At 38.7% G+C, this 19,762-nt stretch overlaps 1 protein-coding gene across 1 annotated transcript in view; it reads right to left on the reverse strand.

The window, feature by feature from the left end:
- LOC139941400 (E3 ubiquitin-protein ligase arih1-like) overlaps positions 1-19,745 on the reverse strand; it is a 27,764-nt gene extending 8,019 nt beyond the window's left edge. The window contains exons 1-13 of the mRNA XM_071937873.1: positions 19,415-19,745; positions 12,295-12,450; positions 9,958-10,026; positions 9,336-9,428; positions 7,870-7,925; positions 6,806-6,979; positions 6,456-6,498; positions 5,623-5,772; positions 4,204-4,256; positions 3,282-3,339; positions 2,508-2,591; positions 1,537-1,713; positions 435-547 (exon numbers count right to left, since the gene is read on the reverse strand). Of these exons, the coding sequence (XP_071793974.1) occupies positions 435-547; positions 1,537-1,713; positions 2,508-2,591; positions 3,282-3,339; positions 4,204-4,256; positions 5,623-5,772; positions 6,456-6,498; positions 6,806-6,979; positions 7,870-7,925; positions 9,336-9,428; positions 9,958-10,026; positions 12,295-12,450; positions 19,415-19,630 (1,442 nt within the window). The 5' untranslated portion in view covers positions 19,631-19,745. The remainder of the gene's footprint in view (positions 1-434; positions 548-1,536; positions 1,714-2,507; positions 2,592-3,281; positions 3,340-4,203; positions 4,257-5,622; positions 5,773-6,455; positions 6,499-6,805; positions 6,980-7,869; positions 7,926-9,335; positions 9,429-9,957; positions 10,027-12,294; positions 12,451-19,414) is intronic.
- Positions 19,746-19,762: the final 17 nt, after the last annotated feature.

Below are 19,762 nucleotides of genomic sequence, written 5' to 3' on the forward strand. Positions count from 1 at the left end.
TCTTACACAAAAAAGGTACCACAACACTTTACAACAAAATAGCGAGCAATCAAAAATTAACAGTACATGTGTATGTACAAAGCAATGAGAAATAAATAAATAGCCTAAGAAGCGAAATGAGTATGGAAAAGGTGCGTTTTGAGTGATATTTTGAAATCGGAAAGTGAATTAGCATGACAAATTTGATAAGGAAGAGTGTTCCAAAGGTTTGGTGCTGCTGCATAACAACCTTTGGGTGATGAAGTGTATCTGGTTTTAGGTTTAGTCATGTAAGTGAAAATCCTTGTACATATCTGAGCTGGAGCGGAGTGTGCGATTTGGCTGGTAAGGAGATAGAACCAATTTAGGTCCTCTTACAGCCTTCACAAACTCAAAAAAGAAAAATCCCTTAAAATGAGTTTCAATTTGTTTAAAGCAGACAACCTTCAACATACCTTGTTTTATCTTGGACTTTTTGCTTGATATCGGCCAAGGAGTCGCTACTGATGTCTCTTTCCAGGTACTCGGACAAAGTTTCAGTTGCATTTTCTAAGTCTTTCTGATTCTCCTGCAGGTCAAAAATTCACACAAAAAATGATAATAATATAATGTTTCTTACTTTACTGCTTTATCACACCCCTCATCGTCTAGCCTGTTTCACTCCACTGCAGGAGAAAAGCCTCTTCACCAAATCTCCATCTCACTCTACCTGCGCTGTCTGCTGCAAAGCAATGCCCCTGTACATGTATGTACTTAGGTCATCTCTCCATCCTCTGTTTTGTCGCCCCCGTTTTTGTGTCAAGTTTCTTGGACAAGATAAAAACACTGTCCTGCAAGGTATGTGGAGCCACGATTTTTAAGGATGAGACCTATTCCTTTTACAGCCATATGTATTGTTTCCTTAGGTTGCTGTGGCACAATATGCTGCTGATCAGACCAGAAACACAGGGGCAACCCCTTTTGCGCTGTTTGTTTGTACTTGCATTTCATAACACACAGGACCTACAGCTTTACATGTAAACTGGTAAATGTATGTCCCATCATGTCCATCCAAAGAACCCTGAGGTGGATTTCACAAAGGTAGTCCTAACTTAGGACTAGTGCAATGGCAATGCTAAGAGATAGGACCAGTCCTAAGTTAGGACCAGTAACTCATCCTAACTTAGGACCAGTCCTATCTCTTAGCATTGCCTAGAAGTTAGGACTCCCTTTGTGAAATCCACCCCAGCAATAATAGTTAAGTATCTTGCTTTTATAAGGACACAAGTGTCAAGACCTGAACCTGAACCCAAACTCTGCTGATCAGAATTACCAGATCACGAGGCTGGTGCTCTTAACCAGTCGGCCACGAAACGCCACAGAGTTAAGCATTCGGCCAAACTACATGTACATGTTTACGCATACAGTGCTAACACACATAGATGTATATAAGTAAAACCAAAAGGAATATTCTTTATCCCCGATGCAAATTTAACATACATGTGTATAACAACAAAAAATTAGATTTGCTGTAGGATGTCCTGCTTGCGAGGGACATGATAATATAAGGGATCTTACCTCAAATATAAGCGATTGGTTGTTCTTCTTGAGATAAAAGGCGAATACATATGTGTACATGAGAGTGCTCCTGCACTGGCATAAGACGTCTACGGCTTTCTTAAGGAACTGCACCTCAATCCAAGACATGTTGTGCTGCTGCATGTCTTCCATCTTCTTCATGATCTGTATGTACAGCTACAAGACAAAAAAGAAGTAACGAAATCATCATCTTTCTCTTATAAATGCGTCAAAATGTGTGTTTACAACAGCCCTTTTCACACTGTAGTATCTCTTAACCCTGGAGGCACTGGGACTCTTTTTACCCAACAGGTATCCACGATCTTTCACACTGCGTCCACAGGGTTCTGGTAGCACACAAGAATACCCCCAGGGTTTTACCGCTTACCCCTACTCCAGAGCAGGGGTGGCTATTCCCTGGTGTATGCCCATTTGCCAGAGCAGCTCTCAGGGGGTAAAGCAATCATACTATGGTGAAAAGGCCGGCCATTATCAATCACAGGCAATATAGTTTTGTGACAGGGGCAATACATGTTTTCTGTTTTTAATTTGGGGTTGAACAAAGACAAATTTACCGAAGCAGGGCTTTGACCTGTCACCTTCGGGCAAGCGAGCATGCACTCTACCAATTGAGCTCTCTCGCCCAATGTTGAGTGTCTCCCTATGTTTTAGGAACTCTGTTTTTCTTGTTTGATTTCCCCAAATATCTTAACATTCTATTAACTGAGCAGCAAGACGGTACTGTCTCTAAAGACCATGTCACACAAGGCACTTTACAAGCAACCAATTTCAGGCAATCTCCATTAAGAAAATTCATTCACATTTCAATGTTTTCATTATTTTCTTGTGGATAGAGAGTTACGCAAGAAGAATGCATCAGTGTTTCTTGTCCATGCAGTGGAGTTGGTTGCCTCCAAGTTGCCTGTAAAAATTGCTGTGTGACAAGGCCTTAAATCATCGTGACTTCTCACCTTGTTTTCGAAGCGTAAACTTTGCATATGGTTCATGTATCGGTTACAATAAAACAGGTACCTCTCTAACGCTTGCCTCGACCGCTGGAAAAACAAACAGAACAGAAAAGGTAGACGAATCCATACAATCAAAACTGATCAATGTACGAGAAAATTCTTTAGAACAAGAAAGTTCTCGCAGACAGTTTGCCTGAATTTAAAGACTCACAGGTTCAAGGATATATCAGGTAAGGTTTGCAGTAGCAACATGTGAAAATCTCTTTTGAGTAATGTTGGTTCCGAGAAGAAGTGTTTTTTTGACAACTCAACGTTCCGATCAGTATGCTCTGATCGTCTTCAGCAGAATGCTGAACCCTGTTGCTAGATGCTACTTAAGTACTGCCTTGGAAATTAACTGGTAGTTGGGCTTGGCTCAATGGTGAGCAAAGGTGGGAATAGGAACATGATAGATAAGCTGGGCTTAGCAAAGTATATTGTAAAGATGTAGGCTGTAGCCTGGACTAAAGGCCCAGTCACACAGGCCCCAATAACGAGGATGAAAACAAGAAAAATAAAAATGCACGCCCTCGATTGGTTGAATAGGCATGGGCGTATTGTGAGTGGTGCAATTCAACCAATAGAGGGCGTGCATTTTTATCGTTCTCGTTCTCATTATCGGGGCCGGTGTCCGGGCCTTTAACCTACATTGAAACCCGCTGGGGGTGGGTAGGGAGTGTGTGCTCACTGAACTGAATCAGGTTTAAGTATACAGAGAAAGTGATATTTAGTACTCACTGCTTGGGCATCTCTGGCTTTCTTAGCGTCGTCTTCATCATACCTGTTACAGTTATACCTGGGGGGGGGGAAGTGGGAAGAGATGAAAAGACATTATGGAGGTTTACATGTAGCTGCACGTTCGGTGGAACTTGAACGTCAGAAAACTGTGTCGCTGAAATCTCACGTTTTTAGCACACGTGAGGTAACCCTTTTTCACGTAAGGTACGTACGTGCTCGCAAACGTCATACTTGATCATGCAATATGCACTTAGTGGTGATGTCACCCAGCAACAGCACAATTTGTTGACATTCACGTCATGTTTTTGTTCGTGCATTGTTTAGCTACATAAACCTCGCTATTATCTTAATACGTTTAACAACACAAACCTCAAAACCTTCTAAATGATGTTACATTGACATAGCTGCAGCCATTTGCATCTAACAATCAGGGAGATTTTGTACAAGCAATGAGATTTACACTCGGTATAAGGTTCATGACCCCAATTTTTCAATGGACACCAGATCGGAGGCCAGTGATTTTAGCCTAGGCCAGTGATTCATGACCCCACAAGTCCGGTATTATTGTGTCTTTTATCTCAATATCAGTTTCATAATGTTTAATATCTTGAATAGAAACAAATTATATTCAAGTTGACTACAAAAGTTTAATACACAAACTATCCTAATGAATATTAATTTTGGTCTTACACATATACACCAATGTATACTTAAAACTTCCCCCAAGCTCTGCCAAAGACATATTACTCAAACTAGACTACAGAGATTGCCCGATAGCTAGAGGCAACACACATCAGTGTATGGGTCAAAACCAAAATTGATATTCTTTAACCTTGATGGAAATTTCCATAAATCTACTAAACATCCTGATTAAGCTCAGTTTCAAAGAAAGAAGAAAGAAAAATGGAAAATGTTTCTTTACCATGATGACCCGTGTGGCTCCCAAGGCCCGAGACAAACCCAACAGAAGTCAGCCTGTTAATAAAATTAAGAAAAGAAAAAACAATTGGCACTCGAAAAGTGTGAAGTAATAAAGGTTGCATAAGAGGTTGCATTACTCTAGAAACGGGTATGGATTGCATTATACGTAATGTGAGAGGAGGCAACCACTGATGCGAGACCATAGTTCCATTTTCCAGATACTGTAAATAAGGACTCATTTTACAGTGCATATGTGTGGGGTCCAATTTCATGGCTCTGCTCACCGGAGCAAAGAATCGGCGCTTACAGAAGCAGGAAATTACGCACTTACGTTAAGCGTATATCACAGGTAAGCAGGGAAATTTTGTTACTAGGGAATCCCTTCACTTACACAGCTAGCGCAAAAATTTGGTGCTTGCTCATTAAGAGGAGAATGGTGATCGAAAGCACAGACTTCGGCAGTAAGCAGAGCCATGAAACTTTGCCCTGCTGTGTGGCCTGCAGCCGATTTCACGAAACGCTAGGATTAATACTATCTCGAGTTAGGACGAGTAACTCGTCCTAACTTAGGATGGGTTCAATGCGCCCTAACGTCTATGGTTAGGGAACTTAACTCGTCATAAGTCCTAAGATTAATCCTAAGTTAGGAAGAGTTTGGTGTAATCGACGGCTGTTCATACAGCTGGGACTGTTAGCCAGGTACTCTATGCATCCAACAGTTAAATTAATATTGATTGCTTCGAGTGATAGGCCTATGGTCACAAGGCGACTCCCAAGGTGATCATTGGAGATTTGAACTTTCTTGAGGCCAACGCCGATTTCACAAAGCAATAAAACTCATTGCAGGAAAAATTGTCAGTATTACTATAGTAATTTGTATTGCGACATCACACTTTACTTAGCAACTACGATTGATAAGCAGTTAAAGCCATTGGACACTTTCCAAACAGAATTTTTTTTTAAAGTTCAAAGATTTACAAATAACTTACAGGGTTTACAGAAGGTATTGGTGAAAGACTTCTCTTGAAATATTATTCCATGAAATGCTTTACTTTTTGAGAAAACATTTGAATTACGGATTTATCTTAAACACATGTCATGACACGGCAAAACGTGCAGAAACAAGGGTGGGTTTTCCCGTTATTTTCTCCCGACTCCGATGACCGATTGAGCCTAAATTTTCACAGGTTTGTTAAGTTGTGATACACAAAGTGTGGACCACAGACAATACTGTTTACCGAAAGTGTCCGATGGCTTTAAGATCAATCTTAGCTCTTTGTGAAATGGGCCCCCCGGGCACGCCTTGTCTTTCCGCAGGACTAAAGTGTAGAATGTACAAGGCTTCTCACACATCTTTGAGAAAGACCCTGCTAGGGTCAAAACGTCAGGTCATTAACTATTTTTTTTATAGATATCTTACCTTACAGTTTTGGTTGCGACAAACCATGTGGTTGCAGCCGCCGTCCTTCTCAATGGTCACATGACACTTCGGACACTCCTTTGTGTTGGCTGATATCCAGTTTGACGTTTCACTGTCGTCATCGCACTTTTTGATCCATTTCCTTAACCACTACAAAAAAGTAAGCAAAAGAAACAAAGAATAATTCAACAAAGGGTCATAAAGTAAGTAGGTTGGTTCTTGTCAATGCTATGCTGATTTATCATGTTTATCATGTTTATAGGCCAAGTTATAAATAAAGATAAGTCGCCTGTTACAATTTCAGCTGAAAACAGTGTCTAGTTGTTGAGGAAACAGCATAAAAAACATATTTTCTGTATTTAAATCAAGAATCTTATCGCAAACATAATGGCTCTCTGTAATTGTTTGCCATTTTGGATCTTTCAACCACAATTCAAAGAGATTACATAATAGCAGCCTTGTTTACTTTACCATCACTGAATATATCTGATCTTTTTCTTTCCACTGATGATTGGGTATTGAGGGTAACCATGGACAAAACTACAGCTTTATTACAAATGACATTCCTCAGGCTTGAGTGCCTTTTTGAGAGTATACTTGGTCAACTGAATCCATCAATGGTAAAGAAGAGGGTGTACAATGGTGTATGAGTGCAGTCGACTAAAGTCACCTCGGTGATGAATCCTTACCATAGGCAACATGAGTTGACTACACTCGAACCCTTAGGAAGAGGCGGGTACATGTACAGTATGTATCTAGAGTGCAGTCAATTAAAGTCACCTATGGTAAAGAAAGTATTAAATAAGATATTTCACACGCATACGTAAACTAACCTTGCATTTCACAGGGTCGTGCCAATTCTCTCCACACACAAAACTGCAGGTATAGAGAAACGAGTTTTTATCAATACACATAACAACAAATAACAATAATAAGAGACATTTATATAGCGCTCTTACACGAGGTACCAAAGCGCTTTAGAAGAAACTAAACAATAAGCAAATAAATAGTGGCACTGACAATGGAAAAACAGTCAAGGCGATCAATCATCGAACAGGAAAGTTTTTAAATGCTTCTTGAAAACTGCAAGTGACACAATACAGAATGCGCCTCCGAACACTGCGCGTAACTTTGGGTGTCAACCCTCTTTTGTGCGTACGTTGAGCAAGGGGTCTATACTCACCAACACACATGGCCACATTTGCAAGTGACCGGCCGTACTTCTTGATGACTAGCCTTGAACGCATTGGGACAGTCTGGCGCGGAACACCATCGCATCAGTCGATTGCACTCCACAAAGCTATTGGTGATTAGATGCTGGTATTTTAGCTTCACCTTCGCATCTTTTACTAGTTTCCTGGAATCGGAATACAAGAGATCAAATAGTGCATCCTAGAACTTTTTTTTTTATAGATGAATGCATTTTTTTCTAACATGTATCAACGTTCGCTGGACCAAACAACTTCAACAAATGTTTAAAAATGTGTGAGACTTGGATAGTCACTGGATAGTCACTGGATTTCATCATTTCTGTCCACAGACATGACAGATACTTACAAAACTGTTTGAAATGACAAATCTCCTCTGCAATTTTCTGGTTATTTTTACAATTTACATGTACATATACAGGTATTACCGGTATATATTATTCATAGAAGTTTTATACTTAATTTTATTATTCATCCATTGTTTCAACTGTAATGTAGCGTACAGTGTTTTAGGTACATTGTACATGTATCATGTGAACAAGTTTTCCCGAACTGGTTACAACTTTTTTACCCAAACTAATGTACAGGGTCCGTATTTCCCTTTAAAGGCAGTGGACACTGTTGGTAAATGCTCAAAAGAATTACTAGCATTTATAAAACCTTTATAGAGCAATATAGAGCTGCATTTATAAAACCTTTATAGAGCAATATAGAGCTGTTGATATTATAAAACATTGTGAGAAACGGCTCCCTCTGAAGTAACATAGTTTTCGAGAAAGAAGTAATTTTCCACAAATTTGATTTCGAGACCCCAGAATTAGATTTTGAGGTCTCGAAATCAAGCATCTGAACACACAATTTTGTGCGACAAGGGTGGTTTTTCTTTCATTACTATCTTGGAACTTCGACGACCAATGGAGATAAACTTTTCACAGGTTTGTTACTTTATCCATGTTGAGATACACCAAGTGAGAAGACTGGTCTTTGACAATTACCAATAGTATCCAGTGTCTTTAACACACAGAGAAAACAAACTTACATAACAGTGTAATCGTCAACAAGAATGTCGCAACTATGAGCTGCACATGATATCGTCTGAAAGTCAAACACAAAAATGGTTACATTATAGGTTACATACATGTACATGTACAGTAGTACAATGTATGTACATGTACACTCATGATGTACAGGAACATTATAAAAAGGTTTCACCGTCAGTCCATCACAGAACCCCAGGCTCAAATATCGTCAAGGATGCTATTACCATCCTCAATTACAAATTCCTCTGACATGTTCAAGGTCAAATTACTGCAGTGTGCATGCAAATACAAGCAACAATTATGTGGTTGGAATCGCTATCAGTATGCAGTACATGTATGTACTGTATTTATTAAAATACATAATCATGTAGGCCTAGTCATTCAGACATGTTTAATTCATTTTCAGTTGAGTTTAGCATTATTTCTTTGGACACAACGCACTGCTGTGTCATCACAAGAAGGACTCAAATTTCTGTGAAAAAAATCCACGAGACAGTAGGAATTATTATCAGTATTGAACAGAAAACAAAACGATACCGTTACACAGGTTGAGGGCAGTTCCATGGAAATGTAAACCTCCATACCAACATTTTAACATGGCACAAATGTAACAAATGAGGCATAATTTTGTAGCTAATTGTATGAATTTTAATAAAATATAATTTGTAACTAAAAATATTCAGCGGCTCAAGTGCTATTTTCGACTGAAAAAGTACTTTAAAAATAGTGAAATTGGATCAAAAATAATGTTTTGTAACTTTCCACGAGTTTGATTTTGAGACTTCAGATTTAAAATTTGAGGTCTCGAAATCAATCATCTAAATGCACACAACTTCGTGTGACAAGGGTGCTTTTTCTTTCATTATTATTTCGCAACTTCGACGACCAATTGAGCTCAAATTTTCACAGGTTTGTTATCTTATTGCACGTTGAGATACATGTACACCAAGTGCCAAGTGAGAACACTGGTCTTTGACAATTACCAAAATAGTGTCCAGTGTCTTTAAAGGAACATGTTGACTTGGATCGGTCGAGTTGGTCTTTGAAAAGCGTTCGTAACCATCTTTTATAAAATGCATATTAGGTAGAAAGATGTAAAAGTAGAATACAATAATCCACACAAACATGCCTCGAAATTGAACGGTTTTCCTTTTACCTTGTCGACTATTACGGTCGGCCATTTATGGGAGTCAAGTTTTTGACTCCCATAAATGGCCGACCGTGTTAGTTCGCACAGTAAAAGGAAAACCGTTCAATTTCGAGGCAAACTTGTGTGGATTATTGTATTCTACTTTTAAAACATCTTTCCAACCATATGCATTTTAATTATTTTTTTTTACAAACGCTTTTTATAGACCAACTCGTCCGAACCAAGGCAACGTGTTCCTTTAAGTAAAAATACTCTAAATGGCTCACTCGGGCTACATGTACATGTAGCAGAAACCTGTCCTAGGAACCTCCTTACCTGTCCCATTCCTTCTTCCATGATCTTTGTTGTGAGATACTCCGTCCAGCAGTCCATACAGAATCTATGACCGCATTCTAACCCCGTCATAGTCTGTAAAAAGAACAGCTCAAGTTAAAACATTGTAGTCAAAAATTGGGTTCCGGGTTCCCTCGCATAACCACAGCTAATCATGCTAATGATTGTTAAAAACAAGAATTCTGTACTCTGTTAAGTTAAATACATTACATGTAGGTCTGCTTATTGTGTGCATTTGCTGAGAACTGGAGAAAAACCGGCAGTGTTTTTTATTGAAATTATAGTGAAACCTGGGGCCGATTTCACAAAGAGCTAAGATGGATTTTAACTGCAAATCAAGTTAAGTGTGATGTCACAATACAAATTTCCATGGCAATTCCAATGAATGTTATTGCTTTGTCAAATCGGCCCCAGGTCCGACACAGAACCGTGTCCATTTTCAGATCCAGAACCGAGTCTAACATTTCTAACGTTCATAAGCTACATTTAAAGTGTCCATTCAATTATCCAGGTCAGTTTGAAAGTTAAAATGGTTTGGAACATGTGCGTTCCGCGTTGTGTAAGAATGCTCGAGCTACAATACCTTGTAATCGTAAAAACTTACAGTGCTAATTACGTTCCTGCAGCAGATCTCACAGGGTTCTAAGACGGGTCCGGATGACCTTGTTGCCACCTAGAAGTAAACAATGTGCAAAACCAATGTATGAGGATCAATCTTAGTGTACTGTGTATGATGATACAGGGCTTGAGCTTCATGAACTTTGGGGGAAACAAACAAGACCACAGGCATGACAGGGCCTGCACATCTCGGCCCAATTTCATAGAGCTGCTAAGCACAACAATTTGCTCAGCATGAGATTTCTTCCTTGATAAAAACAGGATAACCAACCAAATTTACACCAAATTTACACATGATTTTCCGGGTAAGCAAACAACAGCTGAATACCAGTAACACGCAATATGCAACAAATGGAAATTTGGTTGGTAATCCTGTTTTTATCAAGGAAGAAATTTCATGCTTAGCAAACTTTCGTGCTTAGCAGCTCTATAGAATTGGGTCCTCTTTGAAGAGCTTGTTTTACTGAACCAGGAAATCTGTTGGAGTTCAGGTGTTATAAGACCAGAAAACTATCTTCACAATTTCACAAATAAACTGCTTTTACATTGAACCGTTGAGGAAATATGATTGAACCATACGTGGATGGAAAAATCTGTTTCTTTCTACCATTCTATACAAATACTTGACAGAGAAGATCAAATTGTCTTATTTGTATTTACTTCACTCCTATTCATAAGAATGGAAAATGATTTACTACATGTATTAGGCTCAAAGTCAACTTTCAAATAATGTATGTACACTGCACACATGTTCCGATCCATGTTTTGGTTTAAAAATAAATTTTTCAGGGTGAAATTTGAAACTTGACTCAATTGGATTTCAACCACAACTGGATCTCTAAGGAGGAATTTTTTTGAGCTAGTCAAAAGGTCAGGTTCATGGCTGTTTTGATTGAATATTATCGGAAGTCAGGAACGAACTAAAACATCCAAACAAAAAGTTGTCAAGACCCATTTTCTCAGAATGATGTTACATTGAAGATATTTTTGAGGTTGAAAACTTTGCCAAGTCCGAGGGTATCATGTAGAATACAATCAGCAAATTAATTTTATCTGTCCTCAAATTTTGAAGATTTATACAAATCTCACCATGTTTCCTAAAATAACTACAGGCCTACTCAGACGTTTATTCGTACACAGATCTTCTTTCAACCAAAATCCATTGGTATTGGCCTTGGTGCCCCTTCAAAAATGTCCCATGCACCCACATGTGTATGTACATGTAGACTTTAGGGTTTTCCAGCAGAAGTGCCCTCTGCAAAATGAAAATAGCCAAAGTCGCACTTTCGAAGACGTTCCAGGCATGTCAATGTCTGCAGACAAATGCAATATGTACACTGTAGATGTACTTCATTTTGTTAACCCAATGTCATGAATGACGTTCCCTTCCATGCCACACTTTTGTGCCAATCAATGTGGAATTGCCCAAAGATGGGACATGAGAGAACACAAAAGGACTCAGTCTTGGGTCAGAGTCACAGTGGACATCCCTTCCTTACGGGTTGTTCTAAAACCCCCTCGACCCCCAACCCCCTCGACAATCGACTTTTGTGCGATCTTTTTTTCTGTACACCGAAATTGCCACAGTTCACAACCTCAGCCAATCACCCACACAATTTTGTATGCTGACGTCGACTACCATGCCTCGCACATCACAACAACACAACGTACGAGACACGTAGTATGCACGAAGCAAACTTCGCGTGATTGGCTGCTGAGATCGGGCCTGTGGCAATTGTGATGTACAGATAAAAAAAATGCAGCATTTCCACGTGTATCTCTTGGCCGATCCGAGATTATTATCCCAACTGCCAACTGGAAACCTGCGTGTACCGCCCGAATACGATTACGGCCAACTCATTACGTGATGATCAGGCGGACTCATTACGTGATGATCAGGCGGACCCATTTCCGGCCGATCGCTCCCGTCCTGTGTACTATGGTACTACTAGTTGCTCTAAGCGGAGCTCAAGGTTGTAGACCCGACTGACCAAATGGCCACACTGACGTGTTTGGGGTCCCCAATAGCAGAATCGGTGTGCACAATTGTCGTGCGGAAGCGGAGAGTAAATACTCCCAATTCTGTGTGGCTGATGCAGATAAATATAACCGCAGTCTCAGACTTGAAGTCAAGCCTAGTCGTGGAAGGAAGTTGCGTCACGGATCACACACTGTAAATTCTAAATCGGGGACTTAATTCTTACTCAGCCGTAAGGCGACATTTTATGAATTCGGAATTGGGACATTCTTCGAACACGGGGCGGACGTCGAGGGGTCGTGGGTCGTGGGGGTCGAGGGGGTTGTAGAACAACCTCTTCCTTACCCTGTTTGAGTGCCTTCCTGGTGTTTTCTTGTATGGACTGACGACATGCGCCTCGCTGAACAGCTTGTCCTGGTCCTCACTGTAGAACCTCTCCATTAGCTTCTCTTTGTCCCATTTGAAATGGTTCAGAAGAATTCTGGTGACCGTTGCAGGAATCTACAATGTAGAAAAGGTAATAGGGAAAATAAAATAAGAAGAAATTTGTGTTTAAAAAGTTATGCTACAAAAGAAAAATTCACAAGTAATTGTTCCATATGAGGCATACACTGTATCTACGGGTAAAACCAAAAAATGTAGACTATGTTCTTAAAAATACTTAACAAAAACTGTTTCGTTGAGTCACAAACAACTAATGTCATATTTAAAGTGCTTCCACTGAACTCATTTTTTACTGCAGAAGTCTCCTTTCACTGCTGACCATAAATTGTGCATGAAAAGGCTACTAAAACCTTCTGGTGCTTTTGTGAAAATGAATGAAGTCACAATGTATGGTGAACACGTACCTGACTGCCTGATTTTCTTGTTATAAAATCTGTGAATAATATGCAGCTTCCCCGCTAACATGTAGTTTAAAGGAAATATTTTTCTGCAATAAAATATGTATTTCTAAGCACAAAACTTTGCTTTTAAAAAGTTAAAAGCAGCGCTAAGAATTTAGCCCCAGGCAATCAGGCAGGTCATTGGCAATCAACTTGCCCTCACTCCCCCCCCCCACAAAAACAGCGGAAAAAACGCCTGACGTATAAAGACTCTGTACTTTGCTGATTGTATATTTTCAAAGGATCCCGAGAAACCGAATACAAGAAAATCAGCTGATCAGCTACGTAAAACATCAGTAAGTTAGATTCATAACTTTTAAAGTTAAAAAATGCTCTGTACATCAGGTACATGTAATGTTGTACGGAACATTTTTATGCTTCCACATGAACAAGGAAGGAAGCTACAAATGCACACTGTACTATGTGTGTGTGTGTAGCTTCAGGTGAAATCTTTTTTAAAAGCAAAATAATTACAAATGTACTATTCTTGGAAGAGAAGTCAATACATGTACGTGTACACGTACCTTGGCAGGAAATTGATAATTTCATTTGAGCCGGGCTCAAAATTAACATTGGACTGCAGGCCCCAGACCAGTAATTAAAGTTGCAGGCTAAAATAGACAAAGGACCAGACAAGTACAGCAGCTTGCTTTTCAATTGAATAATACTACCTAATTTAACAAAAATAGTAAAATAAAAGAGTTGATGCACACACATCATTTTTAAATTCACTGAGTTTCAAAAAGAACCAATAAAACAAATGAATACAAACAATAGTTTACAGTTTTAAAACAAGTTGAAGGGATACACTGTCTGACCTGCCATTTCATCTGCAAGGGAGAGAGCAAGGCTATTACATGTACAGTATGTAGGCACTATTTTTATATTTTCTTTAGTTGCTCAATTTTGGAAACTGTAGTTCCACGCTTGTGGGAAATACTGTAACATACAATGTACATGTACATTGTACATTGTACAGTATGGGACCACAATGTACTACATGTATTCACTGCACAGTTCACTTCAGAAAAATGGTTGGTGTCAGCAGTACTTTGTGAATGCACACGGTAGGTCTATACAATGAGTACAAGATATTTTAGTCTATTGTCAAGACCAATTTCATGATGTACAATGTATCATTAAAGGAACACGTTGCCTTGGATCGGACGAGTTGGTCAAAACAAAAGCGTTTGTAACCGTTTTTTATATAATGCATATGGTTGGAAAGATGTTTTAAAAGTAGAATACAATGATCCACACAAGCTTGCTTCGAAATTGCGTGGTTTTCCTTCTACTGTGCGAACTAACACGGTCGGCCATTTATGGGAGTCAAAATTTTGACCCCCATAAATGGCCGACGTGCTAGTCGACGAGGTAAATGGAAAACCACGCAATTTCGAGTCATGTTTGTGTGGATCTTTGTATTCTACTTTTACAACATCTTTCTACCCATATGCATTTTATAAAAAACGGTTACAAACGCTTTTCAAAGACCAACTCGACCGATCCAAGGCAACGTGTTCCTTTAACACCGTATACTATAATTTATCACACAAACGCGAGTGGAATACCGAAAAATATAGCGCTTCTGCGTCCCATATCTACAAGGCCGAAGGCCGAGTCGGATATATTTTTTCGTATTTTTACGAGCACGCGTGTTATTATTGAGTTTATCTTCCAGTCTCACATGCGCAAGTTTAAAATTTCAGAACGCTATTTCGCGATGAACAGCATGCAAGCGCACAAAGTTTAGAATGTAATTTTTGCAGTGTCCGTATACGGAGCGACACGCATTAACACTCGCAATACGCTTTGTGCAATAAATACATAGGAAGTACATTTTTGTGTACATGTCATGCATGTAGTATTATGTTTTTATACAACCTTCCAATTCAAGCATCCGATTGGTGGATTAGCAGCGCATACTGGAAGATAAATGTACATTGTATTAACCCTAGGAGGAAGGAATGGTACACGGTACAAAAATACATATACTTACGTGTACATGTATAGGCAACCAGAGTAGTTCCATGCTCTGTGGTACAATGTACCATAACCTTCACACTACATGTATTTTACATTGTATTACATTTTATGTTCACATTGTCATGATTGTATTTCACTTTGTATTACATTTACATGTATCATCCAATGCAATTATGCAATACACTCTGTATTATGGTGCACAGTCCTACACATGATAGTGAACTGCACAAGTGTACACACAATGTACACAATTCAGTAAAAAGTGCAGTTACATGGTTAGTCATTCTCCATATAAAGTCATTCCCCAGTTTACCCACACATGCCACACAGTGTAGGCCTACAGTAGTGTACAAAATGTAATGTTTGTACATGCATACATGTACATGTACATTACATAAAGTAGTACATATACACAAGTGCAGAGGTACAATACATACATGTATAATGGCCTAATGACTCGGTATTTGGCATGTTTGGGATAGAAAAAGTAAAATCCTGTGTAAATAAAAGGTAAAGTTGTCTTAAAAACCGTTCCAAACGCACTTTTACGTACACAGTTACTTGAGTTGTAAAGTACAAATTTTTCATGGTCAGGATTTTTAGAAGCAATAAAGTACATGTATATCAGTCTTTCGTTTCAGGTGACAAGCTTTTCAAAAACAAAAACATGAGAGTGGCACATTACATTTTATAACAACATTTGTATCAAAATACTTGTAATGGACCATAATTCACTTGCATTTATAAAACAAAAAATATAAAAAAATATGTACAATCTGTAGGCATACATGCTTAGCTCTATGAGGCATACATGTGTACTTATACATTAAACTTAATGTGCATGGACAGATGGAGGATGTGATACATGTAGGCCTACAAATACACACGTTCGAGTACATTACATGTGAAGTGATGTAAAAAAGAAAGAAGAAAAAAAAGGGTTATGTCAGATTGTAAATGTACAGGGGCCTTGAATTGCACAATGTACATGTACTGCGCAGGTAATTTTCCTTTTTACTGGCATTTGAATATTTTATTTGATACATTGATATACAGTGTGCACATTATAAAATACACCTGGCTGGAGTATTCTTGAATTTAAATATTAAGTAAATGAAAATGTTTTGTTGTGAAGAAATCTAATTTCATCATGTTCATCGCAAACTGCGCATTTGGTGAACGCGATGTACAACAACATCATCCACAAAGTGTTACATACATTGTACCTCTATCTAGTATGTTCATATGCGATACAGTGACAGTACACATTTAAACAATTTCAGCGCACCATATGTTTTGTATGGTGTTGTCACTGCTGTTGGTGGGTTAAGTTTTGTGTTACACTGAGTACTTGTGTTGTACAATGTATACATGCTGTCAATGGACCCATTGGCAGTTGTCTTGTAGTCTGTAAATTCAAGCAATGTAAATACATTACAGGGCAGTGACATCAAAATGTCAACAACAAAAAGGGGGGGGGGCACTACCTGTCTGAACCTGCAAAATGTAATTGTTGTACATTTGTAGGCAAGTATTCGAGATGACTCTGTCAATGGTCAAATGTACTGTACAGCAGAGCACTATGTACATCTATACAGTATAACACAAAATTGAACCCATTGTACACTGTACTTGTATACAGGTCAAGAGTGTACAGGGGAGCGGGATATACAAAGATTAAATTTTCTAAAAGTATCAATGTCCGACATAATACACACATGTGATGTACACGCACATGCGTCGTGTACAAGTTGGACTTATTACATTTATTGGGGTGTACATGTACATGTCATACATGTACAGACTAGTATCACTTTCTCACAAAATTGTTCATTTATTGTAGTCATGGTACAGAACTGCACTTAGATTGGTCTGGCCAAACTATCTTGCCTTGCTACTGTGACAGCAAATATTTTGACTGAACAGTTGTGCACACTGAATGCTAGAAGTATTATTTGAGCAGTACATTAATTATTTTTGAATAGCAACCATGGCAACAAAACTGATACATTTTGTATAGCATTTTGCTAACTGTGTACAAACATGCACAAAGGGAATCTGTCCCCACAGAACAAGTCTCTTGAAAGTACAAAGTACATTGCATGCAGTGTACAATTGTTTGTACACATGTTTCTACAGTCATTTTTACACGGCAAACTTTGTATATATATATGCTTGCGCGATCTTAAAAAACATGGGCCATCTTCGAAGATTACGCAAAGTGCTCTCTAGTGTTCGCTGTCTCTTGTAGCGTACAGTCCATTTATTGGGAAATGTTTGGAAAACATGCGTCTGTGCTCTCTCTGTGTGACAATAAAAGCTATAAAACTGTTTTTTTAAATAAAATCTTTACACTGAAAAAAAGAAGCGATGTTATATTTATAACTGTGATAACAAAATTACAATCTCTATTACTACATTGTCTTTAATGCACTTAAGGAAGCCACTGTAGTTCAACTGTAAGATCATGAATGTAAAATTTTGTTTTTAAATGATAAGTCTTACATATCATGGTGGTTCAGAAATATAAGAATTTGGGCTTGCATTTTAAATACAATCATTATTTTTTATCTATTTATAATATTGGACAAAAGAGTGCTCTACAGGGGGCAGAGTCACTACAGTATTGTTTCTAGAATTGTTCAACTGTAATTCTTCTCGCAAAATGTTGTGTATTACATTATACTTTTAAAGATGCTATGTCAGATTTTTGGCCCCAAACATTAAAGATTTTTGTTTTTTGAGTGAATGGTATTTCAAAGAGTATCACCCGCTCTAACGAAAAAAAGTTTAACCTTTACGTTTAATGGTCAGGAACCATGACAAAAATTTAAAACGTTTCTTATAAAACACATAAGAATTGATCACGTGATATATTGTCGGGATCCCGACAAATCAAATTTTGAGCACTTTATTTCACTGCTACTAATAATTGGCGGACTTTTTCGAGCAAAGGCTCCAATGAAAGCTACTTCATGTAGATCGACAAATTGCCGAGCCGCGGCCGAGTCGGCCTAAACCATTTTGTGAGAGGGATGTTACAAATCCGTGCGGCAGTGCGTGGGCGCTTTATGCGTGAACGGCGGGTATTATTGTAAACAAACAGCGCACACACTGCCACACGGGTTTGGAACACCCCTTCCACAGAATGGTTTAGTCCAACTCGGTGGGGGCTTGGCAGTTCGGCGAGTAGGCTGGCTGGCGTACAGCGCTTGGTGGTCGAGTGACCAAAAGATAAAGCGTTGAGCATTATTGAGAAGTCAAAAAACGCGCGATGTGGCAGCAAAACAACAGTAAGTACCGAGCAGAAAATTGTATTTTTTGACGATGTTTTTTAATTTCACTCAACAAATACAAGCATTATGAATGTATATTGAGTAGGGTGGGGAAAGCTTTAGGTGTACTTACAGTACACAGGAACGATGTCGGTCACTTCGTACCCAAGTCACTTCGTACCCAAATTGTCATACCCAAGTCACTTCGTACCCGAGTCACTTCGTACCCGAGTCACTTCGTACCCCAATTGTCTGATCGTGGCAGAAGTGGCCAGCCTTCATTATTTTCTTTCATGTGGACATTGACACTGATTACATTTCACGGTAATTAAAAACAACTTGCAGGAAGATCAGAATAAATGTTCCTGTAAAAATAAAGTGTCCAGTTATTATTATTATTGGTGGATTAATGTTCTTCACTTTGACGCGATTTTCTCATGGATCCATGGGCTCCGTTTTTTACTTGTCCGACGGAGAATGGCACGCATTGAAGGCATATTTTACACGAGCTTTTCCTCCGTAAATTACTACGGTTTTTTTTCTTTCTAACTCTCCTAAAAAGTGAATGTTTTATTTACTGATAAACAGTGCTAATAACAAAAACGATCCCCACTTTTGGTTTGAAAAAAAAAACGAAGGTTTGTTTCAATCGTTTCCTTCGTTTCAACTCCATGGTCTCAACAGCCGCAACAATTCATTCACGTATGACGTGACTTGGGTACGAAGTGGCTTGGGTACGAAGTGACTTGGGTACGAAGTGACTTGGGTAAGAAGTGACTTGGGAACGAAGTGACTTGGGTACGAAGTGACTTGGGTCTGAAGTGACCGACATTCCACAGGAAACTAGTTCTGGCTGGCTAACGGTCGTAAAACTTTCACCCATCAACGCTGATTTGAAAAACCTATGGCGTTAAGGAGGCTCTAAATATGAGACCCCTATTGGCTCACACTCACAGGGGAGCCTTAGTTTCTAGAAGTCAAGTAGCCTTGTTGTACACATTTTAAGGAAAAATGTTGACATTTTCAAAATGCTTCACACCCACACTACTGACTGTACTTCTATTAGTTCTCATCTGTTTTTATAACTTTCAAATTCAAGTCAAGTGTTTCCACTTGACTTTCTTAATTCTATTTCTAATAATAATATAAAAATTAAAATAAAATAATATATGATTAATGAATTCATCAATCATGTCACAATAACTCACATAATTTGAATTAAAACAGAAACAAATAAACACCATCGGCATCATACTAAAAAAATAGTATATTGTGGTTGGTATGCTGTTTGCAATCAGTTACATTCAATCAATCACTCACTTCAACAACAGCATTTACTTCTCGAATAGTGTCTACCATGAGTTGTACATTGTCGTCGGGAGTTAAAACTTCATAGTGAAAATCATCGTCTTGCTGATCGCGGTGCGAAGAACCTTCTTCATCTTCCATCTCAAAATGTCCCTCAAAATCACTCGAACCAATATCATCCTCTTCCTCCTCTTCTTCACCAATCATATATCCCTCCTCCTCATCCATTGTGTTTTCTGAAGACACCTAACAGAGTAGAAGAAGTCACAAAATGTCCATTTAACTTTCCTTAAATTGTGTGAAATTTTGCTCGCCCTTGTCGTTCCACACTGTACACTCTTTAGCAATGTTATGATCATG

Source organism: Asterias amurensis, chromosome 9, assembly GCF_032118995.1.
Source record: "Asterias amurensis chromosome 9, ASM3211899v1".
Lineage (NCBI taxonomy): Eukaryota > Metazoa > Echinodermata > Asteroidea > Forcipulatida > Asteriidae > Asterias > Asterias amurensis.